The sequence below is a fragment of the Medicago sativa genome, chromosome 1, assembly GCF_051527215.1.
Source record: "Medicago sativa cultivar Bolivia chromosome 1, Bolivia_mono, whole genome shotgun sequence".
Classification (NCBI taxonomy): domain Eukaryota; kingdom Viridiplantae; phylum Streptophyta; class Magnoliopsida; order Fabales; family Fabaceae; genus Medicago; species Medicago sativa.
Genome location: NC_140749.1, coordinates 52030555 through 52058400, shown reverse-complemented (window position 1 = coordinate 52058400; position 27846 = coordinate 52030555). Strand labels below are relative to the sequence as shown.

Below are 27846 nucleotides of genomic sequence, written 5' to 3'. Positions count from 1 at the left end.
ATCAAAGTATAAATCATTTTACATTCAACACAGCTAACAATTAAACAACTCCGCAACTACCAACATAAGGTGAGAGATAAAAAAAAATGTTGTAACTATTTAAAAATAACATGCGAGGGAGCCTTAGAAAAAGAGCTCCATGAACTCCAACGTGCATCATTGAATTCAACATCCACAAACTCTGAAGTCCAGATACTTCAAAATGGATGACGTACCGTATCCCCTGCGTATCCTGCACTAATACCTACCCGATACTTCCCAATACGTATCAAGAGAGTATCCGAAGATTATTTTTTTTTTAAACAATTATCTGATACTTTTCAGATACATGTGATATATACGAGTGATAGACCGTGGAAAACTCATATGGGCGGGCTAGCTGTTTCTATTATATTTGGTTTATATGTAATTGACTATGACTAAGTAATGATGTTTTTTATTTAAGATATATCATATATGTAACTGACTAATTGTCGCTTTCTTTATTATCAATATTACTTACATTTATATTTCTATTGTTGCCGCCTTCTGTTTTGTGTCTTTTTGTTTGTTTGAGAACTATACTATTGTTGATTGTTGTGTGAAGGCAATTTCATTGTTGTGTCTTATCGTTTTTCTATGTCTGTTTGGTCTAGGTTTGGCGCCAATTTTTTTGCTTTTGAGTTTTAGTCCATATTTTGTATTTTGAGTTTTAATATGTAGTTTAAATTTAATTTTTTATTGAAGTATCTCAGCCGTATCGTATCTTGAATTTTATAATTTTCCCGTATCGGCGTATCGATGTCGCAGCGTATCCGTATGATATCATGTATCTGGGCTTCATAGTCCCCAACAATATAGTTGTTTCAGGTCAACATCCTTCAAATATGACCTCATCCACAACAATACTGACAAGCACATTTTTTCTTTTTCTACTTGCTGACAACATTGAAAAACATTGAATTATCATATTACTGCATAGGGTGGAGCTACGATATTAAAAAAGTAAGAAGCTAGCTCTAGCTCTAATCGCCACTACTGGGAAGCTGAGGCTTTACTTTCAGAGCCATATCATAGTCGCTCAAACCGACCAACCGAACCAGACCTAGCTTGGATGATTTATAGCTTGGTCAGTAGAGTTGTATGAGTTTGACGTTGTATTTAAGCCAAGGGAGCAATAGAGGCTCAAGTATTGTAAAATTTCCTTGTGATCAAGACAATGATGAAAGGAAGTGTAACAACTACTAAATGGATACTATTACTCGACGATTTGTCTAACCTTAAAGGGAGTGAAGCTGTAGTAAAAAGAAACACAAACTCCCTCCTCTCCTCTCCTCTAAAATATCCCTTCCAAACATACTCTAGAATGTTCGGATAAAGAGGATGAAGAAGAGGTAAAGGACTAACTACACTAACAGGTTGAGAGACGAGCAAATACCAATAGCATCATGGATAAGGAAGAGATTACGTTGAAGCACTGGGAGCTGTAAGATCTTACCCGTGAGTATCAAATAATGGTGTGAAGAATAACGAATTGTTGATGGGACTATCCAAATTTTCTACCATTTGTTTTTATTGCAAGGATCTGCCCCCATAAGCAGGGCATAAGAAGATTTGTAGGAAAAGGGAGTAAGAAATAACATTTAATGAGGTTGACCACTTCCTTTGGATGTTGAAGGGATCACAAATGCTATAGATGGTACCAAGTCACATAACATACTCTTTTTTTTAGGGAAGTCACATAACATACTTGAAATCTAGCTTCCATTTTATATTGTAGAGACTTTGGAATCTAGGTTATATGAAAAGTTGCAATTGATGAAGCCATTCACTTTGATGCCAGAAGGTAGTCTAGTCATGTGTCATTCTGGAAATGCATGTTATCATCATCACCAATACCCTACATTATACCCTGTAACTTGTCATGCCAAACCTTCCCAAACATCCGAAGAATATGATTTGGTAGTTTCGCCTTTCCAAATATCATGTGTCATTCTATTTGATGGTTGACAGAACTAGTTTAACACCATTTCAATGAAACGGTACACATGATTGAAGAATTTAAAATTTAAAATAAGGTAGATAAATAGGGTGGGAGTAAAGATTTCACTACTCCATTATTATGAATACAAATGAAGAACATGTTTATTACAGCGAACAGAAATCATTGATGAACTAATAATAAATTATTAATGTGAAGCAGTGTACATATTATTTTCAATAGTGTACATTAAAATTACTACAAACTACATTCTAATGAAAGCAAGCTGTGTGTTAAATTAATCAGTAAGGGGACATGATGGTTGAGAGCTGGATATTTGTAGAGGAAGCATACTCATACTTAATTTACTGCCAACTTATCACACAATGATTGATAAGCTGCACTGCAATGCTTGAACTTTTCCTCTGCTATACCCTATCAACATGCATAATAATTATAATAATTAGCAAGCTTTACAACAACTGATAGAGATTCATCAGAAAAATATATAGACCAAGAAAGGAAGAGAAACTAATCAGTGGAGTCAGAACTTGGCAGCACCTTGGAAGAGCCTTGATGCCGATCAGGATGCCATTTAAGGGCGCATGCACGGTACCTGTTTGGGTAAAATAGTTAAAATCCAGTTAAAGTTGAAACCAGTAGCACCGGATTCCAAAGTTTGTAATATTTTGAGGAAAACAACTCACGCAATTTTCACATCTTCCAGTTTCAGAGGACCTGAAGCACTCAATCCAAGGGCTAATCTATCCGAGACTGAATTTGAACGCAAACATTCAGACTCAGACTCGGACTCAGTTGAGGAGTCATATCTATTGTTACTCTGATGTTTCCACTTCCAAGATTTACCATAATTAGAAAAGTTTCCTGACCTCCCCCAATGAGGATTTTCCTCATTTATAAATGACCAATAGAATACTCGACTCCCACCAAAGGTAGAGCGGAAAATGTCTTCAACATCAATATCATCTTCACAAAACTCATGATATTCTGAAAGAGATCAAATTATTGAAATTTCATATGTGAATACAGAATATGCCCTATAGATAGATATCCATAACCTATTTTGCAAAAAATAGTTAACACAATGTAGTTGACTTATGAAAATTATAATGCAACATAAAACAAAATCAGCTCCATGATCACTACTAGTTAAATCCATCCACCCTGTCCCTACTCAAGTAGGTATGCGAAATTCCAGATAATATGCACTTTGTAGATTTCCCACAAAAAATCATCTAACACAAACTCTAACTATGAGAATCAGTACTACAGGCTAAACTTTGCAAGCATGCTTACGTTTGTAATATCTTCCTTGATTGCCATTATTGCGCCTTCTAGAGTTTTTAGGAGAATAATGTTTTTTAAACCACGAGGTGTCTCGGCTTGAAGATGGATCATCCTTGCCAATATCTTCTTTCCAGTCCTAAACCATGCAAGAAAAAGACAAGCATAAGCACCAAGGTAGTTAAATCTAGATTTTATTCAGAGTAAAAAAGGGGAAGTGACATCGTAAAACATGAAATCGTAACATGATTCACAGAATCATAAGATTATACAAAATTCATGAACTCATATATATGCATATATTTCATATACATACATACATACATACATATATATATATATATATATATATATATATATATATATATATATATATATACATATGTATATATATATGTGTATATATCTACATATGTATATATATATGTGTGTGTGTGTGTGTGTGTGTGTGTATGTATGTATATAAAATAGCACAAGAGAAAGAAAGCATTATCACACTACAAATACTTAATTAAACTTAAATTTATAAGCATTAGTAAGTCAATATATAAAGCCATACAAACTCAGAACTCAACTTTTTAAGTAACAACCAAAACAACTAAAGCTAGTAAAAACAAAAGGAAATGAACATCTAGTCCTCAAATTGCAAATCGTAATCACTCAATCAATCTTAATTTGCTCAACTTCTTTCCATAATCCACTAACCAGCGGATCCCTCACCAATAGCAACTTGCAACATTTGAATTTGAAGTCATTTGGTCAGTAATAGAGAGAATAAAACAGAAACTGACTTCGTGGACAAAGAACAATCTCACCAAGATAGAACAAATTCTTTGGTAGGCAACACAAAATTGAAGCAGAGAAAACCTTGTGCACAAAACAACAACCAAGGGCCACAAGAGATTCTTTCATTCAGGTGACTGCGAGACCTGAGAAAAAGCTGTGGTTGTGAGTCTTGTGAGAGATAACTCGAAATTTGCAAACAGGTATATTGTTTGACCCTAAAACCCTGTTTTGTAAAAGGGTTAATTATGACCCGTGCGTGCTGAAACGGCTTGTTTCTACTAACCCTAGTGGAAAATGGGTCGTTTTTAAACCAAATCTTTGCGCCACGAGACAGTGGAATCTGACCCAGAATTGCAGAATCGAATAAAAAATAGCAGATCATATGATTCCACGATTAAACACAACAATCACATCCGATTCTATGTGAACTCGAAATTACTGAGGGCAAGTAAAAACGTAAAGTCGTGTGTTTTGCAATACAAAATGTGATTTTGACTACACCATGATAAGCACTTCAGATGCAACATCTTGAAACAAATAAACCAGGGAATAATGAAGGGGTACTGACTAGATCTATGAACATAAGAGTTCTTAAAGAGATCATCAAAAAGTCTTTTCCCATTAGATGAGGTTAGCTACATGGATCAAAGGCCGTCATTATGTCCTTTCCGATGACAAACTACTTCAATCAAAATCTGATTTAATGGTTTGACTCGGTTGTTTTTCTCAGTCTTCCTTTACCTCTAACTATTAAACTATCATTCATCCAGGCTACCTGCGTAATGGAAGCGTCTATAGACAGATCACCATTGGAGACACTTTATCATCTTTTCCACTATATTGTTTTCATATCTACTATATCTTGTATTGCGTGTCCATTCATTCATTGTAACATTCTTACATATACCCCATTGAGTTAAACTTTTTGCTGATTCTATGGCTCAACATTCTACCGAATATAACATCATGGTCTTCAACAAAATTCAAATGCAGTAATACTGATGACTCCTAAATATCACATGAACCTTTATTGGAGAAAGGGATAAGCAAACAGTATCTAAATTGCCAACATTAGTAAGGCTCAAGGGTTTTATGATAAACACAGTGAACAAAGACTAACTACTTATGTCACAAAGCATTTAGAAGAACAATGCCCAATAAAAGGAGAAATAATGCTACTCCAGATCTCACAGATTCAAGTAGTTACGGTGGCAGAGTTTAAGTCAAGCAGGAACTCTGTTCTCTGTGGAAAAGTAGTCGTTGAGGAAGTATAACTTAGAACAAAATAAAGCACTCACTAAATCTTCATAAAGGGAATTATTTGTTCAAATAACCATTCGTAAGTATTCTCTCAGAAGATAGTAACAACCCAAATGAATAACAGTGTTTTCATGTAAATATATCAACAAAAGAAAAAGTCCAAAAAAAAAAAGAAAAAACTACCAATAATTAATTGTAGGTTTAATTGCATGTTTGATCTCTTATGTTTATTTTAGATTTCAAGTTGGTCCCTTATGCTTATTTTAGGAATCGAGTTGGTCCCTTATGCTTTAAAAGTTTCAACTTGGTCCCTTACAGTTTACAAGTTTCAAGTTAGTCCAAAACATTACTCCCGTCGGAATAAGTTAGCTCCTTCCATCACTTGGCCATTTAGAGATCTGGGTTGAGAATATGGGTGTTGGAGTTTAACTTATTTACACAATCAGTTTTAAACCTTTAAAAAAAATTATTATTATTATGTAGTGGAAGGGACTAACTTATTTCAACGTAAGTAATATTTTGGACCAACTTGAAAGTTTTAAAACATAAGCGACCAACTTAAAACCTAAAATAAACATAAGGGACCAAACATGCAATTAAGCCTTAAATGCAATAATTTACAAAATTTTAAGATCTCAAAAACCTCAAAAATAATTGTCCATGGCCCATGATTGATATCTCCAGCCCCAACACACCCCACAATTCATCTACTCCAGAATTAACCATGTTATGGCACTGAACTGAAAGCTCATATATGGGGAGGAAGACACACTTATCTTAAACAGGAGTTTATTATTTGAACTTGATGGTAACTGCTAAATTTGAAGAATAAACATCATTGCACCATAATTACTTGTGTTTCTCTATCATATATATTCATATCCGATATAAATCTATAATTTAGCAAAAGGATATATAGTTCCTAAATAAAGCCATTTAAGGGATACAGCCCAACCAACAATGGATTGGTCCAAGAGGTAAGGGATTTGGGCACCATAAGCAAGTGATCAGGGGTTTGACCCCTTACTCTTGCGTATGGAGAAAATTATGTTGGGAGGGGAGAGCTAAACAACGATGAAAACTTCTACCTATAACGTGGCAACAAAAAAAGAGACATGGCCCATTACACACCTAAATATGAAACTTTATAATTTTCCATTTTTTTTCTTCTTTTCTCATGATTATTGAATGTTGTCGAATGCTAACCACAAGAAAGAAAGAGGCATAACATGATACAACAAGATATAAAGATATATAGTTTTTTAATGCATTGACTTCAATTGCAAAAGTATGTGACTAAAAGCATCAATCAATAACCTGAAACATAAATTCTGCATAAGCATTGATATCGCGAAGCAACGATTGTTTCGACTGCATCTTTCTAAATCTTCTTGAGTAATGATTGCATCTCTGCAATCAAAACAATTTCATCACAAATCAATTTTTATCCACACCCAGAAAAAAAAAAAAAAAAACTATAAAAATAAATAAGAAAACATAAACACAAACACAAATAAGTAGTCAATGAGCTCAGCCTAAGGACACATCATTCATGAGAACTCGAGTTCGATAACTCTCGCGGAACTCCGTTTTGATTGACTTATTTTTTAGCTTATGCAAATAAATAAGATTTTATGTTAATTCATAAATTCTCATTAACGAAAATTGTATTTTCATAAGATGTTTTTTCTATAAAAAAAACCTTGAAAAACTTATGAACAATACATAAAAGTTATTAATTTGCATAAGCTGTTTTGCCTAAGCTAAAAAATAAGTCAATCCAAACGAGCCTAAATAATCAATTGTCCAAGGATGTTGCTTAATTGAACAATACACATATTAAAATTAAGGCTAAAATAAGAAAAAAATGGGATTTCAAAATCCTTCAATTGGTGAAAAATGAAATGAAATAATGCAATTGAGAAGAGAAAGAAACTAACAGAATCCCAAAAATTGCGTCTTTTGCGTTCCAAAGGAGGAGTTGAATGGAAGAATCTGAATGTGAAAGAGAGACGATTAGGGTTTGAGTGGGTCAATGTGGTTTTGAACGCGGTGTTCATTTTTCTGATTTTCTGAAAATGTGGAATTTGCAAGAGAGAAAGTATGAAGTTGAAGTTAAAGAGTAGGGGAATTACGGCGAAGAATCGAAGCTAAATTCGTGAGATCAAACCCCATTTCACTCACCACCGTAAGAAAGTTCGTGTTTAGGAGCAAGTTTAGGCAAAAAAAAATCTTCATACAAGAAAAAATGAGAATATTTTTTTTTCTAAGTTTAATTACTTTTTGAGTTTTATTTTTGGCTTAATCAATACTTTAGTTTAGAGTGGAGTAATCATATTTGTACTTTTATAATTTTTGTGACTATCTTATTTTATTTTTTCTTTTTATTGATAAAAAACAATAGAGATATAAAAATGAAAGAAGAGGATAAGAATATCATACGAGTATCAAAGATAAAGTTATTTAAAATTTGTTATAATATGGTTGTGTAAATATCATTTATCTTTCGAGTCGTTAATCATCTTAATAATTGAGAATAGAGAATATTTAAGTAGGTGGAACCAAATAAGACAAATTTAGTCGTATTGTATTTTATTTAAATTTGTGATAGAGACCGGACAAACTGCGAGCAAAGTTCATGACAAAACAATGAAGTTCTTTGAAGAAAAAAAAAGAAATTTGTGTTTCTCATTAAACCACAACACAATTTTTTATATTCAAAATATAAGTCGTTTAAAATATAAAAATAACATTTTATCCATCAAAAATTAATACCATCAAAGTTTATCATGTGTTGTTCTGGCTTGTTTTATCTTGTATTGTTCTGTCCAGTATTTATCCTTTCGCAGATCAAACATTCTATTTGTAAGCATTTTATGGGGCTAAAAGAATTTTAATTTTATTTGCTGGCATAAGTCGGTTTAGAACATGAGATTCTCAATTTATTTCCACTTATGGTGATTTTAACCACTTTTTTTTTGTACAAAAGAGGACCAAATGTCATACATTAAAGTAAGAAATTACCCAAATACTTCTAGGTATGGAATCCCCAAAGATGTCATTAAAGAGAAGTCTATGAAGCTTATTACACGGAGTCTCCATTCTAATACAATTTAAAGAGTTTAGAGAAAAGTTAAAGTTAGCCAACCAGTCAGCACAACGGTTGCCCTCCCTCTTAGTAAAACAAAATTGAACTCGTCATTTCAAATCGAAGAGGTTGCGAATGCGCCGCACCAAAGTGGGAATCGATCCACTATACTTGCAGTTATCTGTAACCACGTCAATCAAAACTTTTGAATCACTTTCCACAATGACTTGCGGAATGCATCACACACTCCAATCTTTCGAACATAATATTTTAACCATCTCTTGTTAGAGTTACGAAAAGAGGCCACCACATCCTAAATACTCTCCACTTTCTTTGCAAGACCCATCATTGTTGAGTTTTATCCAACCTTAGGGGGGGAGGGGGGTCTTCCAAACTATGTAGATCGCCTCTTTTCTTTGATGATTGCAATGAGGTTGTTGTGTCGAACACAAATATATCTCGCTAGTAAAATTCTGGATCGTCAAGACAGGTTATTCGGTTGTTGAAAATCCTCTTCAAAAATAGTTTAATTTCTCCAAGTCAACATAAACCAACAAGTGGTCATGAAAAGTTGTCTTCCATCTCGTATTAGTAGCACCAAATCTCTTGTTAATGTTATTGAAGATCATGTTCCTGCAATCAAAAAGTAAAGAAACCAGTTATAAAAATAAATAGAACCAAGCGGATTCATACCTGATTAGCATATACACAATCTTGAAGCACATTAATGGTAGTTTCATTTTCTCTTCCACATCTAGTATGTAGTGGAGATTCCTCAGTCGTTTCTCAAAAATTGGTATGGATGCGCTCATGGCCTGCGAGCCAGATGAAAGTTTTCATCGGTTGAGGTCCTTTCCAATCCCACAAAGACTTCCAATCCCCTTCCTGAGCGTGGATATATCCCAATGCTACAACCTATAAGCACTTTGAATGGTAAAGTGGTGAGTATTAGTGTGTTACCATCCCATCACATCAGGCCCGTCAGCATCATTTGGGGTCGGTAAAGCGAACACCCGGTTCACCATATTAGTAGGCAAATTATCTCGTAGAAAAGTTAAGTCCTAATTTCCTTCAAGTGTCAACGCATCCCATGACACTTAATGACATGACCATCTGAGTGTTTGTAAGTACACCACCCCTCCATGAAGAAGAAGGATGCAACTAATATAAGACTTCCACTCAAAGGCCATTAAACACCCTCAACTAAAAATGTCATGGAAGAATCATTAAGAGGGATTATTCTTAGATAGTCACAAGCACAAATACAAATCTTTTAGGCACACTCACAAAATATAAATTCCACATCATATTCTTTTAATTATTTCAAAAGTAATGATAAAGTTAACTTTATATTTTGCTTTTATGTGAGTGTGTTTAAACTTGTGTTCATAGTCTTGTGACTATGGAAGACTTGCTCCATTAAGAGTTGTGAATTATTTAAATATTATTTATTTAAACAAAATTATCTTATGTATTTTGTCTTTATCCTATATTTCTTGATTTTGTCACCTTCCTACCTTATTCATCTTAGTTGCTCAGATTTTTCCCTTGTTATAAATTTTAACTTACATTGGGTATAGCTTTTTTTTTTTAAAGGAATTCTATACCTTTTTTATTCTTACCTATAGTTTTACATTTTATTTTTTTTGTTTTTTGGTGAAAACCTATAGACTCAAGTGCAGTAAGTTATGTTATTTATCTTTTATGCTATTTGTCATTTATAACTTGATCGTACTTCGTAGTTAGCATTTTATTGATAAGTTTGTATGGACTTGATTTTGTGCACTCAAAGTAATCAAAACTTGATAAACAAATTATGTTACAGTAACATAACATTAATATCATGTTAAAACAAATTATGCTCTCAAAGTAAGTTTGTATATTGACTGTTTTTGATAAGTTATGTTATACATACCTCTTTTGTTCATATTATATTTTATTTGTTTGATTGAAGACTGTCGTCTAGTTAGCAATTGTTTGGAGCAGCCTGGTGCAGCAGGTTCGACCGCGGGTTGCAGAGGCAGATTCTTTCTCGTGGTTACTTGAAACGATGAAGTTTTTTTATTGTGAAAAGCTGCTACAGTCGGCTGTCTAGCTTCTGGACAGTAGAGGTCGCGGACAATAATTTTCTGCCTGCGGTAAACCAGTTATGGATAACACTGGCACCATTTGTGATTTTGGCTGATGTCTGCTTCAAGAAAATATCCCAATAAGAGTTGAATTATGGAGAAGAGGGGGAATCAATGACATTTTATCAACAAAGTCGTGTTTTTTACTTTAGTGAAATTTAAACAGCGGGACATTTATCCGCGATTTGAACTCTGTTAAATCACTAAGTGTGGATTAACTCTTCACAAATTCTCAGATCCTTGTACAAAAAGCATACCGATCCCTAATTTTCGGCAAACTGATCACACAATGATCGATAAGCTTCATTGCAACGCTTGAACTTTTCCTCTGCCATAACCTACAACATGCATAATTATAATTATTATAATAATTAGCGAGCAAAACAACAATTAATTAATAGAAATTCATCTTAAAGAAATAGAATGAGAAATTAGAGGGACTAAATCAGTGGAGTCAGAGCTCGGCCAAACCTTCGAAGAGCCTTGATGATGATCAGGATGCCATTTGTGGGCGCATGTACGGTACCTGATTTGGTAAAATTGTTAAAAAGAAATCAAGTTAGAGTAGAGAGCAGAAGCACTGGATTCCAATGTTCGTAACATTTTGGCAAAGAAGAACTGGAAAAGAACTCACGCAATCTTCACATCTTCAAGTTTCAGAGGACCAGAAGGATTCAATCCAAGGGCTAATCTATCGGAAACTGAATATGCATGTCAACAATCAGATTTAGTTGAGGAGTTGTACTGTGTGTCCATTTATGTCATGGAACACTAACATTTACGATATAGCTAACAAGTAAAATAATGCTTCAAAATAAAATGATAAAGTGCAATTGAGAAGAGAGAGGAACTAACAGTTTTCCAATCATTGGCGGTTTCGAATTTGAATAGAGGAGTGGAATGGAAGAGTCTTAGGATGGAAGAGAGACAATTAGGGTTTGAGTAGGTCATAGTGGTTTTGAAGGCGCGAATCATTTTCTTTTTTCTTCTGAAAATTTGAAATTTATGTGAGCTACAGAGTTTGAAGCTGAAGATAGTAGTAGCAGCTTAGTATAAAAAACGGTGGAAGAATCACGGTGAAAAATGAAACTAATAACCCCACTTACACGCCACTAATCAAGTTGTGCTTGGATAACAAGTTTAATAAAGAAAGGAAAGTCAAATATTAAAATGAAAAAGGGTATTTGGCCTTAAAAAAAAAAACTTGAGTGAAAAGGCCTTAAAAAAACACTTTTTAAGAAGGGGTGGTTTAGTGTCAATTTTGACTCGAAATCACCATAAATGTGCCATTTTTCTTCTTTATTCTCTTATTTTCTTCTTTCATTTACTAAAGAGAAGTGTTTAATGATCAAAATATTTTACCTTAGTAAGTTAAGAAATAAGTGATTTCCACATATTTTACCTTGGGTAACTTGTGCTTGTGGAACAAGTTTAATAAAGAAAGGAAATTAACATATTAAGATGAAAAAATATATATTTTCTAGGTTTAAGTTTAACTCTACAGAAGATTTTTACAAAAGATTTGATTGCTCTATAGTTTATAGTTTCCAAATTATTTGAAATTTTGTAATTTTTTTTTAATTTCCTATTGATTTCCTCATATGGAAATACTCCTCCGTCGCTGAATGTAAGCATCCTTTGCATTTTTCATACTTCCTCCGGTCCTATTTATAAGAAAAATCGAGTTAGAGTAGAAACCATAAGCACTGAGATTTTGGTAAAGAACTGTTAAGGAACTCACGCAATCTTCAAATCTTCAAGTTTTAAAGAACCGGAAGGATTCAATCCAAAGACAAAACATTCTAAACTACAATTCTGATATGTATTATGAAGTGTTTCTGATGTCTATTTCAAAGTTCAATTTTTATTGAATAATTTGGTCACTCAAATTGACATCGATTAGATTTTGATCTCATATTCCCTTAGTTAATCATGTTCTTCAATTTTGTAGTGCCCATGAGATGCTTCTGATATCATTCTGAAGCTGTTAATTATTAGCATTTGGTGTAGTTGAGATTCATGTTTCTTTGGATATTTATAATACCTTGTTCTAAAGAACACTATCATTAAAACATACTTAAAAAGGATTTTGTGATTTTTCTCAAAAGTCTTTTGGTCAGTCTTATGATTTTCCCAAGGTCGAGAAATGTTGAGCGGGGAGAAGGTCAAGCATTTAATGTGTTCATAGTTGAAACCACTCTTCTTCATTTGTTGATTTCTTATGTGTGTCCCACACATAAGTTAAGGTGATGCTCCCAAATTTTCTCATGTACATCCATAATGTATATGCAGGCCTGGTTCTATGAAATAGGAGGCTAGGTTCTATTTTTAAAATAGGCCCCAGTAAAATCAAAACGCAATTCTTTTTGTGTAGTTAAGCTTCATTCAAAATTCAGAATCAGAAGAACTTTTAAACACGAAACAAAACAAAATAAAATTAAGTGAAAGAGAAGTGAAATTTACCTAACGGTGTCGTTTGGAATGTCACTCCTACGTCGTAGGAAAAGGGGAAAACGAATGGTTTATGCAAAAAAGAAATAATTGTTGTGATTCTTTCAATGGGGGTGGGTATTATAAATTTTTTTTAGGCTCATAGTTTTTAGAGGCTCGGTTCGGTAGCGCTTTTTGCACTCACCAAGGTCCGACCCTGTGTATATGCACTGGATATATGTAGTCTCTATCTTATCATAGGTTTTGATTGATGCCTGATATTTTTAGACTTGTAAGTGCCCTTAGATCAAAACCCTTATTTGTTTGTATAGTGCCCTTAGATCAAAACCCTTCTTTGTGATGCATTATCTCTTACATGTGCATATTTTAAATGATCTTTGCCTTTAGAGTTTAGACATCGATCTTTCCTTCCACGAATTATTTCTTGGCCAAATCTAATCTTTTCCGATTTAAACATTACTTCCTTGCCCACTTTAGAGTTTAGACATTGATCTTCCCCTCAACGAATTAATTCTTGGCCAAATCTGATCCTATATATAAGTAAAAGTGGTTTTTTTACTTCCACCAACCATTGAAGACAGTCCAATATACCTTCTAGTACCCAGAACATGTTTAACCGCAATGATGTTTGCTAAATCCTCCTTTGCCGCAAAATTAAAATTGCTTTTTAGCATAAGGGAAAAAATCAATTCTTTTTTTTTTTTTTAATATTGACGAGATGGCAAAGCCACCATAAACTCACACACACAAAGTAGAGGTACCGGAGTTCGAACCCCGGTCATGACGTCCGGCCTAACAATTTCGGCATTTTTGCCAATTGAGCTAGGACTTATAGGAAAAAATCAATTCTAGACGGTACAACTTAAACAATGTTGTAACACATCAATATGGAAAAATGTGTTAGAAAAATATGTTGCTAGCATAATTATAGACTTACAATATTATAAAACCTTTTTTGTTTTGGTACAAAAGAGGGTCAAAGCCCAAAGAGAAAGAAAACTAAGAAATTAAACAGACGTTCTTAGGCATGCAAGCCCCATTAAAAGTATTGGAGGAAAATGTGGTTAATTTTTTTGGCATGAATTGATCTCAATAGACGAGAGAGCTCTCATTCAAAAGATTTAACATTGTTACATCTTTAGAGTTGAATTCGAACTCAACCTCTTTTTAACCTAAAAAAATCCCTTATCATTTTATGTAGGTGTTCTTAAGTGAAAAAAGGTACTGTAACCAAAAAAGTGAAAAAGGTACTTAAATGATTATCTCTTTATTTTAAATATTTAATGTGATTTATGTTTTTCCTTTAATCACTTTAAAAGCTGAAAAAGAAAGAAAAAAAGGTGACTGAAAATGTTGTTAGGTATTAGTAATGCCAGCTATTTCCATCAAAGAACATGACCCACGTGGACAATAAAATATATATTCGATAGTATAGACGGTCAAGATCTATCTAAATCGAATTTGAGGTTAATTTGAGTCGAATTTCATTTGCCACTAACTTTCCTTTTTTAAAACCAACAACAACGCGGGTACCTCACCACACAAGACATGTTCGTTAAATATAGAAAACATAACAACACATAACTAATCATCACATCACTCACACACACGTTGTTTCATTCATTTCGGAGATTCTAAGGTACTCCAAAAAAAAAAAAAAATTAACACAATCACATTCTTCACTTTTTTTCTTCCTTTCTCATTTTCTATCATCATACTTTTTTCGTAAGTTATCATTTTTTGTTAGACTTAGATTAGATCATATTGTAAAAATGTTACATTTTATGTGTGTGTTTGATGATCTTGATTCTTGATTAATTAGTTTTTTGTGTTCTTGTGAAAGAAAATGACACAAATAAATTTTGTAATGAAATGGAATAACAGTTCTAGATCTCATTTTCTACGTTTGGAATTGGAAGAGACATTGAATTTAGTTTTATTTTCATGTTTTTATTTTATGATAATAATATAAGTTTGGTGTTTATGTGCAGTAATCAATAAACAATGGCAGAAGCTGAAGATATTCAACCTCTTGTTTGTGATAATGGAACTGGAATGGTCAAGGTATGGATCCATCCAACCTTGTTGATCTTATTTGATTAGGTAAAGGTTTTTCGAAAAAGGTTCGTGATTGCGACATCGTAGTATTTGTCTGATATCTTTGTGATCACAAGTAACCGCGACAGCGACATCATAGTATTTGTCTCATATCTTTGTGATCACAAGTGACCGCAATTCTGGCTGCATCAGCTGCATTTGACTGCGAGTCTGGAGAACCGCGACATGACTGCTGCCACGATTTAAAACATTATAAAAGAAGTTATTAAGAAAGATCTAGATTTTAATGAGTTAGATAGAAATATGGCTTATGATATAACATCATGGCGTAATTTGATTCATGTAGCTAACCCCACTTGGTGGGATGATCTCTTGTAATCTAGTAGTACATGGCCTTGATATGTGTTATACAATTGATTTGTGATCGCAAGTAATTGCGATCCTTGCGAGTCTGGGGAATTGGAACACGGCTCGTACCACAATTTAACACATTTTGGTTTTGTATGATATTTTGTAATCAAGCACTACTTGGTTTTGATGTGTTTTACATAATTGCAGGCTGGATTTGCCGGAGATGATGCACCAAGGGCGGTGTTCCCTAGTATTGTAGGTCGTCCACGCCACACTGGTGTGATGGTTGGTATGGGACAAAAGGATGCATATGTTGGTGATGAAGCTCAATCAAAAAGGGGTATTTTGACTCTAAAGTACCCAATTGAGCATGGAATTGTTAGTAACTGGGATGATATGGAAAAGATCTGGCATCACACTTTCTACAATGAGCTGCGTGTCGCTCCTGAAGAACATCCTGTTCTTCTAACTGAAGCACCACTTAATCCTAAGGCTAATCGTGAGAAAATGACTCAGATTATGTTTGAGACCTTCAATGCTCCAGCTATGTATGTTGCCATTCAGGCCGTGCTTTCGCTTTATGCTAGTGGTCGTACAACCGGTAAAGATTCCTCTATGTTTGTTTTCCTTTTCAGAATTGTACAGATATATGTGAAAAGTGACGATTTCAAGACCCTGAATCATTGGGGTTGGACTAATTAACTTAACTTCAAAATTAGAGTCAAAATCCAAACAAGACGTTGATAAAAAAAAAATATATCAATATTTGCTGCTGTCATACAATGTATATTTGTTGCTGTCATGCCACTCGTATTTCATTAGAATTTTAAGACGATCTGCAAATAAATATCGATTGTACAATTTGCAGGAATTAATAATGTCATGGTTAATGTTCAATTCTATTATGAGTACAATGTTTCATGAATGATTTGAGGATATGTTTGAAATGATAGAAAGGAATGCAGTGAAGTGAAATAGGATAAAATGACATGTTTGAAAAATGAAGTACTTGGATAGACACAGACACCACATATGACATTGACACACAGACACCGATAATAATTTACGAAATAAATGTAACTGTATGTAATCGCATGAGTAGTGTCATGTAGATGTCAGACACTAACACATGTCAGAGGCATGACACGCCATCGATCTGATGTGTCCGTACTTTTCATTCAATTTCATCTTATATCTTTAGTTTTCTTCCTGCAATATGTGGTTATGGATGACAGTGAAACAGACCTATAATTTGGCACCGTTCTGAAAAATTACCAAAAAATGGAAGGAAAACTTTAAATATCCAAACAATGGTTTTGTAATTTTATTCCATTTCATTTTCTAACATTTGATATCTAAGCGTAGCTTAAAGAACTTGACTCGTATAATATACAATTGTAGAGTTGACATTGAAATGAGTTGACAACATAGTTTATATCTTGTTATAGGTATTGTTCTTGATTCTGGAGATGGTGTCAGCCACACAGTTCCTATCTATGAAGGATATGCCCTTCCACACGCAATCCTGCGTTTGGATCTTGCAGGTCGTGATCTCACAGACGCCCTCATGAAAATCTTAACCGAGCGTGGATACTCTTTCACCACAACAGCCGAGCGCGAAATCGTGAGAGACGTGAAGGAAAAACTATCCTACATTGCTCTTGATTATGAACAAGAGCTAGAAACCTCAAAGACGAGCTCGGCTGTTGAGAAGAGCTATGAGTTGCCTGATGGACAGGTGATCACAATAGGTGCCGAACGTTTCCGTTGTCCTGAAGTACTCTTCCAGCCATCCATGATTGGTATGGAAGCTCCTGGTATACATGAAACAACATACAATTCAATCATGAAGTGTGATGTCGATATTAGAAAAGATCTCTATGGAAACATCGTATTGAGTGGTGGTACGACTATGTTCCCTGGCATTGCTGATAGGATGAGCAAGGAGATCACAGCATTGGCACCAAGTAGCATGAAAATTAAGGTGGTTGCACCACCAGAGAGGAAGTATAGTGTCTGGATTGGAGGCTCCATTTTGGCTTCCCTCAGCACCTTCCAACAGGTATAGTGCATGACTTCAAAGTACATGTGAATTAGAGACCTTTAAAATGAAAGGAAAATAATGCATAAAGGACTAACTAATATAATAGTCAATAAGCTTGTTTGGTTTAGTTTATATGAGCTTATCTATAGGCATAAGCACTTGTGAGAGTGTTTGCGAAAACTTATGAAAACAGCTTATAACATGTCTATAAGCTGTTTTCAACTTATTTCTATTGACTCGCTAAGATAGCTTATGAAAACAGCTTATTGCTTATATGAAAATAATTTGACTTTATTTTATATTTTGATATAGAAATTGTTTATACATAGCACATATAGGATAAGCACTTATGCTATAAGGGCTTAATTAAGTTGTTTATCCGGACATGTGTTTGAAATACCCTTTTTTAATGTGGTTTAAGAGGTGATTTCATTCCTTTTCTTTCCTAATGCAGATGTGGATTGCAAAGGCTGAATATGATGAATCAGGCCCTTCAATTGTTCACAGGAAATGCTTCTAAGGATGCTGATTTTCTTTTTACTAAGAAATACCATAAAAACTGGTTGAGGATCTTTGATTCTTTTTTTTTTTTTTATCATTTTTTATAATGTTAATGTGTTTTCTTCTATTTATATGTTGGGATGAGAGGATGAAAACAAAGTAAGATATTTAATTTTTATTTATTGCCATTTTATTATAGAAGAGCTATGTATTGTGACTGATTTGGTTTGTATTTTGATGAGATAGTGGTATGTATTGGATTAATTATTATTTATTATTTTCTGCAATAATATGAAGGAAGTAGTCATTTTTTTTATGAAGGGGTTAGAAGCTTATGGTAATTAATAACATTAATAGATTTTAAATTTAGTGGCATCTGACACAGAAACTTGGCAACAAAGCAAAGGCACAAAAGAACAGTTTAAGGAAAGTATGATGTCTTTAGACAATCCTTACATTCTTAACATATAGGAGCAGTAACATTCATTTTATTTTCAGGATAATTTTGAAAATCTACCATCTATAAGTTCAAATACTTAAGAATTCAATTCAAATCTATACAATTTGTACCATTTTAAAAGGCATGCTAAAAAAGAGTTTGGAATTGAGACTGCGCCATGCTTTTTTAACAGCGCAAAAAGCACGCGAAGAAATACACACAAGTTTCGTCATTTTAACAATATAAGAGTTAAAACCATGCTAAAAATGATCAAATATTATTCAAGCATACAAGGTATAACAGTAGATTATCACCCTGCAAAATCTAACACCATAAAAAAATCTCTCAAACAAAGAGAAAAACATGGTTTCCCTCATTTATCACCAGCGAAAGTATTTTCAATTAACAAGGTATAGTTAAAAAGTGAAGCAATGAAAAACCTCAAAAGGGTAAGAAGAAAAATGTTCAAAAGAAACAACAATTAGATGCTGCAAAAATGTCTAAAAAAAAGTATTGAATTTTCTTAGCTTCCTTCTAGAAATAAACCTTGAACTCATTCATTGAGTTTCTTGGAAACTTCTAAATTTTGATGGTCCAACTGTGTCAATAAACCCTTTGATGGATAACTCAGGAACATTAACATTCTTCTTTTGCATCTCATGGTCGATGAAGATAACAACCACTGTGATATCATCGTGGAAAAAACGCCGAATTCCCTTTTCAACCTTCTGCAAATCTTTATATCTCATTTCCCTTTTCCTTGCTGCCTCATTCAAAGCAGCCTGAAGAAGTCTTCTTGCACTCCCCTGATGTCAAAGAAATAAACAGCATACATTAAGAAAAACTAGAGCAGTTTTATTAGAATCGCACGCTAAAACATAATTGTAGGATCCTAGGTGGACGAAAAGATGATTAAACGAAACATCAAACATACAGTTCTAGGGTTGTTATGAACGATCTCAGCAGCTTCCTGATTTGTCATGTGTTCCCAAAGGCCATCAGATGCAAATATAACAAATTTATCGTTAGGTTGTAAAACTCTTGAACACATAGATGGTTCTGCTGATAACACCGGTCGGCTGATAGGATCAGGCAAGTGGAACCGCGGGAATGAAGGATCAAATGAGAACTCCGGCCGCTTCAAATATGCATCTCCTATGGATTTTGATACCTGATCCCAGTTGTGGTGTGAAGAAGAAAAACATATGTGACAATGAGAAAACAACAAACCAACACACAATGCATTTCATCATTATTAGTTAAATTCATGGTTATGAAATCAAGATTCAAACTTTGAATCAGAAAACCTACTTTCCGAATTGTGAAGCGAATCTTATTATAAATCTTAAGATATATTACCAAAAAAAAAATATATATATTTTTAAGTAATAAGTGACTTGGCAAAATTACAAACTACTATGTCATCTATTTATACAATAAAATGACAAAAGAAAAGTTGCTAGATATACAATAAAAAAAGTCAAGCTACACTACATTTAAGTAGTGGTTCATTAGAATGAATCGGGATGAATCATAGTGAATCAGGATGAATCATAATAAATTGAAACCTAAGACGAAATTCATGTTCAAAATAGATAGGCACTAGAAATTCGTATCGATTGAATTTAGTTTTGTATCAAATCGAGAGACGACTTGCATGTATCGTAAGAAACATGACAAAATCAAATACAATAAGGAAATGAAAAGAAAGAAATCAAATGCAGCTTCAAACTATGGTTCATGTATATAGAAAAAGGTAAGAAAACAAAATATTTAACCATGTAATGGAAGTTGAAACACCTTTTTAAGAAAAACTGTATAGGCACAACACAATGGAAGTTGAAACACCTTTTTAAGAAAAACTGTATAGGCACAACACAATGGAATCAGAAGCAAAAACCAAACGATAAAGGTAACATAAAGTTCATAGACAGAAATTAATTTCTCAAGAGAAAGTAATATGAAAACCTGGATGATGCCTTTAATGCGCCATGTTCCATGTTTCATAACAACAATTTGTGAATCTTCTGGATGCAAAGACTTGAGTTCTCTTCTGATCTCCTCTTTGCAGGCATTATGCTCTTTGGTCAACTGTTCAGCAACGATCTTGTTAGATCGACCAGTTGAACCGATCACAGCACGAGAATCTCCAAGATTAGCGATATGAAGTGTCCCTTTCCAGATAACACCAACAAGACAACATGAACCCATTGCTGCTATCAGCGGCTTTATTCCAAAGCTCCTTCGAACAAGAGTCAGAAATCCATCCTCCGTAGCAGAAACAGCATTCCTTATAATATCTTCGGAGATAGAACCATTTTCTTTAGCAATCCCTGCAATGAAATTCAACACATAACTTCCTTAACTTCTTATAGATCACTTGCGAAAAATATAGAGCTAAAAGTTACTAAAAATGTAATCATTGCTGGTCAGACAATAAAAATAATTCAAAGTAACTTAACATAAAAAAAACATGTGGCAATCCATAGGAATAAGAGAAAATAAAAACACAGATATGTCAATTTTTTTAACATACTAATTACTAAACTTAAAGGGAAACATCATATATTTTACGCATTCCGAGCTTTCCAAGTTACAAATTCTAAAAGGTGAAAATACAGAACACAATGAAAGTGATGTTTCAAAAAATTATTTGAACTTATCTCCTAAAACAAAGGCTTGTGTAAATAATGATTGCAAGAGCTTATTGAACAATTAATGATATGTTTATAAGAAAATATTCAGCTTATCTTAATAAACTTTGAAAATTACTTATGGTCATAGCTTATGCAGATGTTACCAATCCCCCCTTTGGCTCTCATTCATTTCCAAATTGTGTTATTATAGTAAAATTTCAAAATGCAAATAATTTATTGAATTTAAGAAACTTAATTCATGAGATATTATGTAAGAGATTAATTAAGCTGTTTAGCAAAATTTCCTGTAGTTATGCATAGCCAAAGATGTGCATAGTGAATTTCTTTCCAAATTTCCCAAATTCTCCCTTTCCACTACACAACCAAGCAAACCTTTCATATAAGATATAAAATAAAGGGTCCTGCTAACCGGTGCCCCCGGGGCACGGGTTAAACATACCATAAAAGGGAATTATTACCACAAAAGGAAACTGTTTTTGACTTTATTATAAATTAATTACACAATTTCAATGCATTAACTACTATGTAATTTCCTTTTTCATAACCTTAACCAGTGCCCCGGGGACACCGGTTAGCATTTCCCTAAAATTAATTATAAGAATGCACCAAGTTCATTGTTAGAATAAAAAAAAACACATGATTGATAAGTTGATATTAACTCTTTTTTTTTAAAACTCGGTGTCCGGCCCAAGGACCGACTCATCTGAGGGGTCCAATCCCACCGTTCACTTGCGGCGAGACCCCATTTAAAGCCAGAGCATAACTCTGTATGGACATCAAGGGGAATCGAACCTGATGTGAAAGAGAAAAACTCAAAAGAAAAAAAAAAGAAGCTAAATTGATAATCATTAATCAACTACAAGATAATTGAGATTGTTCTAACTTGTAAGAAATATAAACAAACCAAACAAATCAACCAGCCAGCCTGATCCACAAAGGGCCATCCAAATAACAACAAAAAAGAGCTAGTCACATATGAAACAAAAAAGTCCAAAATATCAAACATTGATCAACACTCTACAAATTCAAATCAATTCAATCTATTGCAACAAAACAACTCCATACCATATTATTTAATACAAAACAATTTGTTTATAATAAATTAAATAAAAAATAAATCCCAAATTTTCAACAAAATATATATTAGTCCTAGTCATGAAAGCGATGTTTTAAAAATCAAACCAAATTTAACTGTTCAACCAATTAATTGGGCAGTTTGATCACAATTTTTTTTCTCAGTTCAAGATGTTTAAAGCAGCAGAACCGTGACTCATATACCTACTCGGTCTAAGATGTTTTAGACCACTTATTCAACTTTAAAAAAATGCACAAAAATCCACATACTAGCCTTTCTTAGAAAACAATATGTCTATGACACCTATGAAGCACAGAAACAGACACACGGACACCAGACATGTCTGAGACACAGATATGTCAACTCAGATAATAACATCAAAAAATGATATAATTCAAATCACATGTGTCAGTGTCATGTCAAACAAACATGTGTCAGAGACCGGACACGCCTTCGATCAGATAGCGTGATAGAGAAAATAAAAAATAAAATAAAATAAGACTCACTTATGAGATGATGAAAGAGATGATCATTAACAAACTTGGAAGCTTCAGGACCACCATGACCATCATAAACACCAACAAAAACAGCATCAGAACCAGTTTCAACTTGACTATGATCCTCAATTACTTCATTAGCTTGAACAACAGCAAAGGAAAATTCACCACAAGAGTGTTTCTCAAGGTCTTTACACCAAACAAGAGCATCTTCAGATGTTGATGACTCATCAGAATCATTTTCATTGTCTTTGTTCATACGTGCATAGCGTCGAACTGGTCTCAAGCACGCTGAAACTATCCTTGCTAACCAAGAAAACATCCCACATTTCCCTCTTTCTAAACCCTCTCTTTCAATTTTGGAAAAAATGAAACTGACCCAGATTATGAAAAGTGTGAAAGATTGTAAATTTGTGAAAAGAAATTTGTGGGCTTGTTGAAAAAAATTTGTGTGAATTTGTGGGTGATATTTATGTATAGAGAAGAAGAAAAAAATAGAGAGAGAAAAATTAGAATCTGGTTAAATTTTTGAAATTGAAATTGAAATTGAAAGATCTGATGTGAGATTTGGGAGTGAAAGAAGAGAAGAGAAGTGAAAAGAAAAGAAATGAGTGAGAGTGGTTGGTTCCAACTTCTAATTGTAACTTACTTAAAAATATATATAATATACTTATAATTCTAACTATGCTTATGAACAAAAAATAATTGTGCTAATGATGGTCATAATTGTGTTTATTTAAGGACAAAGAAAAAATGAAAAAAGAAGAAAGGGGGTTGAATATTTGAGAAGGGAAAATATTGGAGTGAAGAAAACAACACAAGAAGTGTGGTTGTTTTTTCCAAAAGAGAGAGTAAAGATTAAAGAGAATGGTGTGGCTAAGAAAGGGGTTAGTGTAAAGAAAAGGAAAGTTGAATTAAGGTTTAGGTTGACTTTTGTGATGAAGAAGAAGAAAGAATAACGTATTACCTTTACTCTTTCTATATTTGTATTAATTTAATTTGGTGTTTGTGACTATTTTGCTCCCTATTTAGCACCCAAAATTGTTTTTATCTATTTAATTTGTAGTACTAGTTTGAAATTAGGGAGATGCAAATTTTCTAATCAATCAATTTAGTTGTGTCAAGAAAGTAATCAATTAATTTGTTTTAGCAGGGACTAAAATTAAAAGTAATTTTTTTTGTAGGGACTAAAACAAAGTTTGTTTAATTATCCTTAAACTCTTAAATTTTTGAACGATTTTTTTGAGACAAGTTTAGAACACTATGAAAGGTTCAATTACTAAAATTTAGAATTTTTTAACATGGAACGAATTAAATATGAATTTTTGAAAACGATAAAAGTTAAAGATAAAAGTAATAAAATCAGGAGATATAAATCAAATTTTACGATAATTTTTTGCGGAGGAACTTTTAGTAATGTTCTTAACACGTCTACAAAAAATTGTTAAAAAACTTAAGAGTTTAAGCATAAATTAAACAAATTTGAATTGAGCAGGACTACTACTGAGTGCATAATATTTTTGTAAGGACTAAAATAACTATTAAAATTAAGTAAGGACTAAACTTAAAATGCCTCAATTTTATAGGGACTAAAAAAATAGTTAACCCAACAAAAAAGTCAGATGTGGCATCCGCGTGTGCTTCACCGTTTGCTCAATCAGCAACAATTAACAGCGAGGACTTATTTTGCTAACGGAAAAAACGTTGGGAACCAAAAATTTAATAAAATTTAAGTAGGGACTAATGTTGGAAACACACCTATTTATAGGGACCAAAAACATAATTAACCCTAATATAATATACTTATAATTCTAACTTTGCTTATGAACAAAATATAATTGTGTTTATTTAAGGACAAAGAAAAAAAACGAAAAAAGAAGAAAGGGGGGTGAATGTTTGAGAAGGGAAAATAGTGGAGTGAAGAAAACAACTTTCATGACGACATGTTGGCTTTTTTGGATGTGGAGAAATAAAACTATTTTTTAGGACAATTTCCAGCGGTCGTATGATCCGGTCAGAGTGATTCAGAGCTACTCAAAAAACATCGAAGAGTGCACGTATCAACATCTTCATCGAAATCCTCAAAATAGGGAGATTATTCACATTGGCTGGAAGAGACCTCCTGAGGGTTGGATCAAGCTCAATAGTGATGGCTCTTGCAAAGGGAATAACGAGGTTTCAGGTTGTGGAGGCTTGTTTCGCAACTCCGATGGGCGTTGGATCAAAGGCTACATGAAGAAGATTGGTTCTTGTGATGCTCTACATGCGCAGATGTGGTGCGTGTATCTAGGATTAGAGATGGCTTGGAGAGACCGCATTCCACAACTTATTGTGGAGAGTGATTCAAAGCTCTTGATTGATATGATAACGTATAATTGCAATCTTGGGGGGATTGTTCCCATTTTGGTGAAACGTATTCGCAATATTTTGAGTATGGATTGGCAGATTCAAGTTCTTCATACTTTGCGCGAGGGAAACCGAAGTGCTGTCTGGCTTGCTAATAACAGTTTGTCTTTAGATTCTTATAGGTGTTCTATGGTGGAGTCTCCTCCTAATGATCTCCGTAGCTTACTTTTTGATGACTTTTACAGGGTTTGTATGCCTAGGAGTGTTCGGATAGCTTCTTAGTTTGTTTTTTCTTCGGGCTTAGGCCCTCTTTTATACCAAAAAAAAAAAAGATTAAAGAGAATGGTGTGGCTAAGAAAGAGGGAAGGGTAAGGAAAAGGAAAGTTGAATTAAGGTTTAGGTTGACTTTTGTGATGATGTAAGAAGAAAGAATAACGTATTACCTTTACTCTTTCTATATTTGTACTAATTTAATTTGTTTTGCTCCCTATTTAGCACCCAAATTTGTTTTTACCTATTTAATTTGTAGTACTGTTTGAAATTAGGTAGATGCAAATTTTCTAATCAATCAATTTAATTGTGTCAAGAAAGTAATCAATTAATTTAATCATTAATGCGTTTGTACGTTGTTGATTTGAAGTTAATTTTTTTTCAGCAATGCTATTTCCTACGAGGAAAAAATCCACGAAAGCCACGAACAAGTGTAAAGCGCTGCACAGATAGTATTTTTTTCATTTATAAAATAAAAACAAAAAACGGGTGTTTGGTGGAAAACAAGGGGATGCTAGCCTATTCTTGGTTTTCGTTGAAAAAACTTGTCGTGGTATTAGGCATTTCCCATTTTTTTTTTTTTTGTATTAAGGTTTAGGTTGACTTTTGTGATGAAAAAGAAGAAAGAATTATTACCTTTACTCTTTCTATATTTGTATTAATTTAATTTGGTGTTTGTGACTATTTTGCTCCCTATTTAGCACCCAAAATTGTTTTTATCTATTTTATTTGTAGTACTAGTTTGAAATTAGGGAGATGCAAATTTTCTAATCAATCAATTTAATTGTGTCAAGAAAGTAATCAATTAATTTAATCATTAATGCGTTTGTACGTTGTTGATTTGAAGTTAATTTTTTTTTCCTTTCTATCATCTGTTTTCTAAGTTTAATTCATAATCAATTTTAAAAGTCACGTGTTAAATAATTTGTGATTGATATCAAAATTAACTTGAGAGAAAAATTGGACGCGGTTTGAAGACACCATTTCTTCATTTTTTTTTTGTGCGTCTTATTTATTCTAATTATTTTAAATACTGGATCATGAAAATAATAGACTAAAAAAATATTTAGATAAATATTTTAATAAACATCCGAATAATAAACTGATAATCTTACAAGTATTCTTCTTTTTTAATTTTTATTCAAAAAAAAAAGTATTGTATCGTCAAAAATGTATATAAAAAAGATGAATTACATTAACTAAATATTATTATTCTTTCAAAAAATAAAGTAATTATTATATATTTTTGCAATATTTTTGCAATATTAGCAATGTAATGACCTTTTTTCACTTAAAAAGATGTAAGTGATTGTTTCAAGTCATTTGGATAGCTTGCATCTTGAACATTTGGTATGATAGTAATAATAGGTATTTGATCGTAAAGAATGACATCTTCTCAAATTATTGATTATGTGAAAAAAAATACTATTATAAAGAGGACCAAAGCCCAGAGAAAGAAAACTACAAAGGAATTAAACCTGAGGTTGTTATCCTTAAAACATCAACTGCGAACAAATGACTAAACTGCGGCAGACACACATCAAACAACACGAGATTGAAATCCAAGGAGCCTCCAAGATTTACTAATGCCTCAGCACACTAGTTTACCTCCCGGTAAGTATGTTGAATAACCACTTTTCAATCCATATACAACATCCTTTTAATCTTCGTCACTAGAGATCTCCCATTTGGAGCGCCCTATCCTCCCGAGTTGAGAGTCTTGACCACCATTGGTGATGGATTAAGGTCAAGCACAAGAACAAGATGTTTTATTACGATCTTAATTTTTGGTGAATTAATAATCTTCTTCATTGTGTATGACTTTTTAGCTTCTTGATGTTCTTCGGTTTGGTTATGCATTTTTTTTGAAACTCTTATGTAACTAATTTTTCTATTATTTGCACAACTTAAACTTTAATACTCCCTCCGTTTTAAAATGAGTGTCACTTTAGCAAAAATAATTTGTTTTGTTCACACAACTTCCAAAGTATTATTTTGTAATTTATAATGATGGCAAATGCACCAATAGCTAACGAGGCTATTTTAGTAAAAATATCATATCTTTGGACAACATTATTCCATTTCTTAATCTGTGTGCAATTGGCTAAAGCGACACTCATTTTGAAACGGAGGGAGTAGTCTTTTTAATATATTCTTTTGGCTTGTTTAAAAGAAAAGTATTACTTAACTACTCCCTCCGTCCCTTAATGTAACCCCCCTTTGCATTTTTCACATTTCTTAAGAAAAGTTGTCAGTGTAATTAATGTGTCTGTTTTGTGTATTAATATTACCAAATTGTCATTTGTTTGTATGTGTATTAAATTTGACTATTCATATTTCAAGACAAGTTAGTAGTATTAATTAGGGGTATGTTTAGGAAAAAAGTAATAAATGCATTTAGTAATTTGAAAAGGGTGTTACATTTAGGGACAAAAATAAAATCAAATGGGTGGTTACATTAAGGGACGGAGGGAGTATAATTTTAATATTGTCATTTAGACTAAAAAAAAAAGTAACAGTTTCAAATAGGAATTCTGACTCTACTCGCCAACTCTTTGGAGTTGATTTTCTTGAATTTTCTATGTTGCAATCATTTTATATTTTGCCCTTTCTGTTTGCTTATTCAAAT

The 27846-nt window shown here is 33.1% G+C and overlaps 4 protein-coding genes and 1 long non-coding RNA gene across 7 annotated transcripts; 2 read left to right on the top strand and 3 right to left on the bottom strand.

Moving 5' to 3' along the window:
- Positions 1-2071: 2071 nt before the first annotated feature.
- LOC146955232 (Chaperone DnaJ-domain superfamily protein) lies at positions 2072-7626 on the bottom strand. 2 transcript variants are annotated; one of them, XM_085720762.1, is made up of 6 exons: positions 7252-7626; positions 6629-6721; positions 3278-3404; positions 2668-2968; positions 2522-2576; positions 2072-2395 (listed from the first exon to the last, which is right to left on the bottom strand). In XM_085720762.1, the coding sequence occupies exons 1-6, from the start codon at positions 7369-7371 to the stop codon at positions 2321-2323; spliced, it is 771 nt and encodes a 256-aa protein (XP_085576888.1). In that variant the 5' UTR covers positions 7372-7626; the 3' UTR covers positions 2072-2320. The 2 variants fall into 2 exon arrangements, with proteins under 2 accessions (XP_085576888.1, XP_085576892.1); XM_085720766.1 differs by lacking the exon at positions 6629-6721 and having other exon boundaries at positions 7252-7567.
- Positions 7627-10717: 3091 nt separating this feature from the next.
- Positions 10718-11272, bottom strand: LOC146955231 (uncharacterized). Its single transcript, XR_015016538.1, has 3 exons — positions 11163-11272; positions 11000-11054; positions 10718-10866 (listed from the first exon to the last, which is right to left on the bottom strand). It is a non-coding gene; the product is annotated as an uncharacterized LOC146955231 (long non-coding RNA).
- Positions 11273-14515: 3243 nt separating this feature from the next.
- LOC146955230 (actin) lies at positions 14516-18223 on the top strand. Of its 2 annotated transcripts, none has more exons than XM_085720756.1 (5): positions 14516-14618; positions 14971-15043; positions 15596-15989; positions 16837-17450; positions 17887-18223. In XM_085720756.1, the coding sequence occupies exons 2-5, from the start codon at positions 14984-14986 to the stop codon at positions 17950-17952; spliced, it is 1134 nt and encodes a 377-aa protein (XP_085576882.1). In that variant the 5' UTR covers positions 14516-14618; positions 14971-14983; the 3' UTR covers positions 17953-18223. The 2 variants fall into 2 exon arrangements, with proteins under 2 accessions (XP_085576882.1, XP_085576884.1); XM_085720758.1 differs by having other exon boundaries at positions 14516-14704.
- A 494-nt stretch (positions 18224-18717) lies between these two features.
- LOC146955229 (Protein phosphatase 2C family protein) lies at positions 18718-23243 on the bottom strand. Its single transcript, XM_085720753.1, has 4 exons — positions 22611-23243; positions 20341-20705; positions 19307-19543; positions 18718-19178 (listed from the first exon to the last, which is right to left on the bottom strand). The coding sequence occupies exons 1-4, from the start codon at positions 22921-22923 to the stop codon at positions 18930-18932; spliced, it is 1164 nt and encodes a 387-aa protein (XP_085576879.1). The 5' UTR covers positions 22924-23243; the 3' UTR covers positions 18718-18929.
- Positions 23244-24899: 1656 nt separating this feature from the next.
- Positions 24900-25229, top strand: LOC146955228 (uncharacterized). Its single transcript, XM_085748054.1, has one exon. The coding sequence runs from the start codon at positions 24900-24902 to the stop codon at positions 25227-25229; it is 330 nt and encodes a 109-aa protein (XP_085604180.1).
- The last annotated feature ends 2617 nt before the right edge of the window (positions 25230-27846 follow it).